Source organism: Molossus molossus, unplaced genomic scaffold, assembly GCF_014108415.1.
Source record: "Molossus molossus isolate mMolMol1 unplaced genomic scaffold, mMolMol1.p scaffold_m16_p_7, whole genome shotgun sequence".
Taxonomy (NCBI): Eukaryota; Metazoa; Chordata; class Mammalia; order Chiroptera; family Molossidae; genus Molossus; species Molossus molossus.
The window spans coordinates 79,625,060-79,631,059 of NW_023425401.1; the positions used below are offsets into that span (position 1 = coordinate 79,625,060).

Consider the following 6,000-nt stretch of genomic DNA (forward strand, 5'->3'; position numbering starts at 1 on the left):
AAATTAATTCTAAAATAAAACCTATACCTGAATTATGAAATGAATTTAATTGCCCATTTGAAATATGTTAAAAACAAGTAATTAGTAATTCAATATAATAATTAAACTAGACTTGTACATATACTCTTTTTTTCAAAAGCACTCAAAGAAGTACTGAGTAGAAATTATTTAATAAAAATGATAAAAAAATGTGGATTTAATAAAGTATTTTTGAAACAACTTTAATTCAGAATTAAGTTTTAAATTCTAAGGACTGATTTTCAAGTAATTTTCCACATAATTATCAGCATTTTGATGTTTTCTTTCAAGGCATTTTTCCTGTATAAAAATAACCCAAACTCTTTAGCACAGAAGGTAAAGATATATAACACTTATATATATCATTTTTATATATATCATAAAAGATATATAACATTTATAAAAAGAATATAAATGGAATCTACCTCTTTGGAAAGAGTGCTTTTTCAAAATTTCTAATTTGATTTTTGTATGTTAGTCACTTAATATAACTAGAAAATGAGTGTTTTTTAAAGCTGCTTTAATTTTTTTCACTTTGCATAATAGCTGCTTGGGAATCAAGGAAAGCACAGTTAAGATAATCAGTTACACCACCTTTACCCTTATTTTTTTTTTTTTCAAGGACAAAGATTTACTTTAAAGTGAATATATAAAAACAGAGCATGGAAATGTATATCACCACCCCTAAACACAATATAATGAGGCTTCTAAACAGAGAAATATACAAAGTAAATTTTCACCTGTTAAATATTCAAAACATCTTACCCTTCTCAAAGCTTGCATTAGCACCTCTGTCCAAAAGGACCCGAACCAGCTCTACATTAGAAACGCTAGCAGCATACATAAGGGGAGTCCATCCATACTGAAAGCTGGAATCTACACTAATGCCTGTCAAAATAAAAACAAGCTTCTAAAAACTCTACAACCACCAACATACCAAATAAAATACACTGTCACCTTAATATGCTTAAAGTACTGGGCATGTGATGTCACCATGTATACTTTATAATAGGAAGGAATTTCTTGGTAATAATGTCTTCAGCAAAACAGAAAATGGTTATATCTAGACTTTTTAACATTAGGTAATTACATTTTCACTGTAGGCACTATCTAGGTTCTAAGAGACCTAATCTGACAAATGTTTTATCATGTATTATATAAAGTTTCTACGTTACAAAAGGTTTTACATGCTACCATTTTCTCTCTAGGGGAGTTGGAAAAGGTTTCACATAGGTAAAATGCATTTTTAATTAGAATATTATACATTTCTATGGTAGTGAACATCATGTATATTCTTAAGATTCTCTTAACCTCCTTTCTAACACAAAATTTATCCATGGGTGACTGACCAAACATGAGGCTACAAAGATAGGTTACGGTTAGATTGTGAAAGCTCTATTAAGAAATGTTGACTGCACTTTGTGATCCAAGAATTGACACCATTATATCTGTATTATAAAGACAACAAAGGTACCACTGTTGAGAGTGGAACAGGAGACAGGGAGACCAGTTATGAGACTAGAAGCCTATGTAAAAGTCACAGCAAGGGCAGTAGGGAGAAAGAGAACGGAATATAAAAGAACATTTCAAAGGCAGGGTCATCAGAATTTAAAATTACTTTGTAGAGAAGTGATAGAAAATAATAAGTCTAAATGACCATCTGGTTCTGCTTTGGACAAATGAATGATAAGCAATGTGTTGGAATAAGCAGAAGCATAGATGAGATATCAAGCCTGAGGAGTAGGATGAAGTTTTAAAGCCACTATCCAGAATAGGACAGTAAAGGATAGATAACTGTTTAGAAAAAACGAGAGCCAGCTGAGCCAGCTGCCCTTAAAATTCTCAAGTCATTAATGGTAAAAATCCTTGGAGTCATCTGATTTTATCCAACAGCACTCATTAATTTGATCATATAAAAAAGAAAAAAAGCCCTGGCTGGTTTGGCTCAGCGGTTAGAGTGTCAGCCTGCGGTCCAGAGAGACATGGGTTCGGTTCCCACTAAGGGCACGTACCTTGGTTGCAGTTTGTCCCCGGCCCTGGTTGGGTCGTGCGGGTGGCAGCCACTCAATGTGTCCCTTTCACATCGAAGTTTCTCTCTCTCCCCCTCCCACTCTATCTGAACAAAAAATGTCCTCGGGTGAGTATTAAAAAAAAAAGTTGAACTGATTTAGGTTTGGATAGAGGACTGGAGAAGAGCATAGAATATGTGATACAAGAACAAGGATACAACGAGGCAGTGAATATGGCCTATTCAATGTAAGTAAATCTTTTTCTATAAAAAGATCAAGATTTAATTGGCAGTCTCTCTCTTCAATATATGAAATATTTGTTAATGTTCAGAAAAGAAAGATAATAGAACTATTTCTCTTTCAAAGAAGGAAAACCTGTATATGAAAACCACTGAATATAGGTCTGCCTCTAACACCTTTGAATTTACACTTTTATAGTCTCTGGCTATAAAGGGTTCCATCCACAAAGATGAAGATCATATCTACACTAAGTTGCTGAGAGATTATGCCTGACTGTCTAACTTTAACTGATATAAGGTGCATGATAATTACTAAGAGAAAACAAGATGAAACTTTTTTAGTATGTGTATATATATATATACACACACAAACATACACACACACACACACAAACACACTGTTGGCTTCTGTCTTCTCTAACAAATTTCCCTCTTTAAACAGCTACAACTGAAGGCATATAAATAAGATCAGAGAAAAAATTACTTTTTCTCATTATTGTTTCCTTATTGACATTACTGATCAAACCATGACTGCACAGATAAAAAGGAAACAATGTGAAGAAAAAGATAAGCAAATGTGGCATATTAGTATAAAAATTCTTAATAATCACCTCTAATATTCAAGAAAGCATCTATTACACTCTAGGCATAGTGTAAAACCAGTAAGTTTAAGAAGACTGACACAACATATTTATGTAACTCAAAAATATTCAAATAACACTATATTGTTTGGGAATATATACGTGTAGAATAAAAGTCTAAAGATTTACGTAGGAAAGATAAATACCAACTATGGCGAAGTGGTAATCTTGAGAGGTAAGGAGAGATATCTCCGTACTTTTCTGCAGGTCTAAAATATTTGATAATTTAAAGAGAACTGAAAATAGTACACAGAAGAATAACAATAACTGAGACATCTCTGAACTGTTAAAAGTGGCTGACTCAAAGGAAGCTTTCATTTCTTATTAAACTTTTAAACTGGTGCAGAAATATGTATTAAAGACAAGAATGACTTTGAAAGGCAAAAAATTAAAAATAGTTTAAGAAGTGTTAAGTAATAACATCTGGAAGGAAACACTAAAACAGGAATTACCTATGAAAATGAGGCTTCAGAAGTGAAGGTATCTTTCTATTTAGAACTACATATTATTATTGGCTGTTTTAACTAAATCATACAATTTTTTGTAATTAAACTATTTTTCTTTTATCCTCACCCGAGGACATTTTTGCATTTTTATGTTCAGATAGAGCGGGAAGGAGAGAGGGAGGAAGAGAGAGAAAGAGAAACATCAATGTGAGGGGGACACATCAAGTGGTTGCTACCCACACAACCCCAACCAGGGCTGGGGACAAACTGCAACCGAGGTACGTGCCCTTAGCTGGAACCAAACCCGGGACTCTGTTCTGCTGACCGACAATCTAACCGCTGAGCCAAACTGGCCAGGGCTGTAATTAAACTATTTTAAAAGGTGACTAATTCCTACTTTAATAGTAGGCTCTTTTCAAGTCCTCATCCTTCAGGAGCCTCCATCACTTCATTGCACCTAGTCCCTCTACTCCTAAGGCAAACTTCCTTTTCTAAAAAAAATTTCTGCCTATTCCATCATATCCAACACCATGCACATTCCTGCATGTGTTTATATTAGGTATTAGAACTTATTTAATTATTCACATTTTATCCAATTTCATTCTTCAATTACAACTCAAGTTCCATTGTTCACAAACTTCTTTTGTTGTAATGGACAATATTTACATAATGTCTATTATGTTCTAAGAACTGTATTCATGTATTCTCTCATTTTACCCAACCCCAAATACCTTTGATACAATGCATCCCCATTCAAAAAGGGGGAAAATTGAAGCTTAGGAAGGTTTGGTAACTTGGTCAAGATTACAAAACCATCCATGGCAGGACTAGTACTCAAACCCAGAACTGTACTGTTTCCAAAATGATTTACTTTCCACTAAACCATGAAGCATCTCTAGCATAGAAGACAAACATTTTTTTCAATAGAAGATATCATTTAACTACTTTGTGTGTGAATGTTGTATTCTTTTTATTATTTATTTTATTTTATTTTTCCATCACCATTTATCCCCTCTATGCTTTGTTCTCCCTGCCCCGCCCCCAAAATCACCACATTGTTGTCCACATTCATTAGTTCTCACTTTTCTTTTTCTTTTCTCTTCAATCCCTCCACCTTCCCCACCCACTATGGTAAACAATTGTATTCATCTGGATAATTTCAATCACTATTATCAACAACTCACATTTCTATGTCAAGATAATTTTTTTAAATAATATAATATTTGATTTGATGCACAGAAAAAAATGTTGTGGGACCCAGGCCAGAATTATACTTTACATAAAAAAATTGATGCTCTGGAAGTTTAAATAACTTTTCTAGGGAACCACACTGACTAGGCAATAAAGCTGGAACTGCTACCCAGATAGTCTGATTCTTACCTCAGGCCTCATTTTATACACACATCCAGCACAGGGGAAGAACATAACTGATGTGTACATAACCAGAATCAATTCTTGAGAAACATAATAAAATATCAATGAAATACTGAGAAAAATAAGAAAGAATATTATAGTGGGGTAGGATGAGTCAGAATAAGCCTCTTGAGGAAAGTGAAAGAACTAATGGAAGGTAACAGGGTGGCATTCCAAATTAGAGGAAGAAAAGGCAAAGAACTCAGAGTGAAGAAAAATATGTAGGACACTTGATATATTAGCACTCACTGTGATTCTATTAGAAAAGCAATTCAAACCTTTTAAAATAAGAAACAGTTGTGAACTCTGACGACTGTGTTGGGTTAAAACTATCCCTTATTTCTCACCAGAATTTAGGAGCTCTTGGACCAATGAGATATCTCCTGTGGTCAACGCTTTCTTAAATGTTTCGTGCTTTTCTTCTGTGGGTAACGGTCCTTTTAATTTCTAAAAAAGCAGAAAGTTTAAAAAAATAGTTATACATAGTCTCCTTTGCACTGCAGCAGGAAACAATGTTCGGTTTTATGCAAAATTTTTTGGCCGCGTGGGTGGTGGGTGTTGGGCAACACAAAGTTTGTAAAGAATTCACGTCTAAAGTTATTTTTAAAGAGGAACAAACAGGTAATGGCGGATGCAAACCCAAGTGAAGCGCTGGTACATCGACAACCTAAAGAAATGCAGTCGATGAAAAGCACAGTAAGGAAAGAAGACGAAAACTTTGCAGGTTGGTTTCAACTCCAAAATCCTGTATTTCCACTGGAAAAACAAGTTAGGGAAACAGGTGAGGAAGTAACAAGTTTCAAGAGGCCGGGTCTTGGAGGGCCAGGGGAGGCAGCTCTAGGCGCGGTGAAGAAAAGGCCTCATCTTCTACCTGAGATGCCCGATCGAGATACCCAATCTCCCAGCCGTCATCCTCACTCTCGCTACTCTCGCCTCCACCGGCCACTGCCAGGCCGCGCAACATGCCGGCCGCCATGCCCGCCGGCCCGTCCCTACCCGCACAGATCCGCGCGCGCCCCTCCCCTGCGACGGCGCCTGCGCACAGGGGCTGCGCGGGAAGGCGCGTCGTGCGTGCTAGCTGGGGCCTTGGGCCCGCAGGCGCAGGTGAGTGGTGTCACGCTGCGCCTCTCATCCCCACCGGCAGCCCCAGGCTGAGATATGGCTGTCAGTGTACTTGTTTGATGACGTTCTTTCTGTTTAAGGGTCGCCCCACTTGTAGCAGGAGCTGAATTGG

The 6,000-nt window shown here is 36.4% G+C and overlaps 1 protein-coding gene across 1 annotated transcript in view; it reads right to left on the reverse strand.

The window, feature by feature from the left end:
- Positions 1-5,742, reverse strand: part of ASZ1 (ankyrin repeat, SAM and basic leucine zipper domain containing 1) — a 120,555-nt gene extending 114,813 nt beyond the window's left edge. Inside the window, exons 1-3 of the mRNA XM_036247196.1 lie at positions 5,638-5,742; positions 5,114-5,213; positions 784-906 (exon numbers count right to left, since the gene is read on the reverse strand). Coding sequence (XP_036103089.1) covers positions 784-906; positions 5,114-5,213; positions 5,638-5,742 — 328 coding nt within the window. The remainder of the gene's footprint in view (positions 1-783; positions 907-5,113; positions 5,214-5,637) is intronic.
- Between the last annotated feature and the right edge of the window lie 258 nt (positions 5,743-6,000).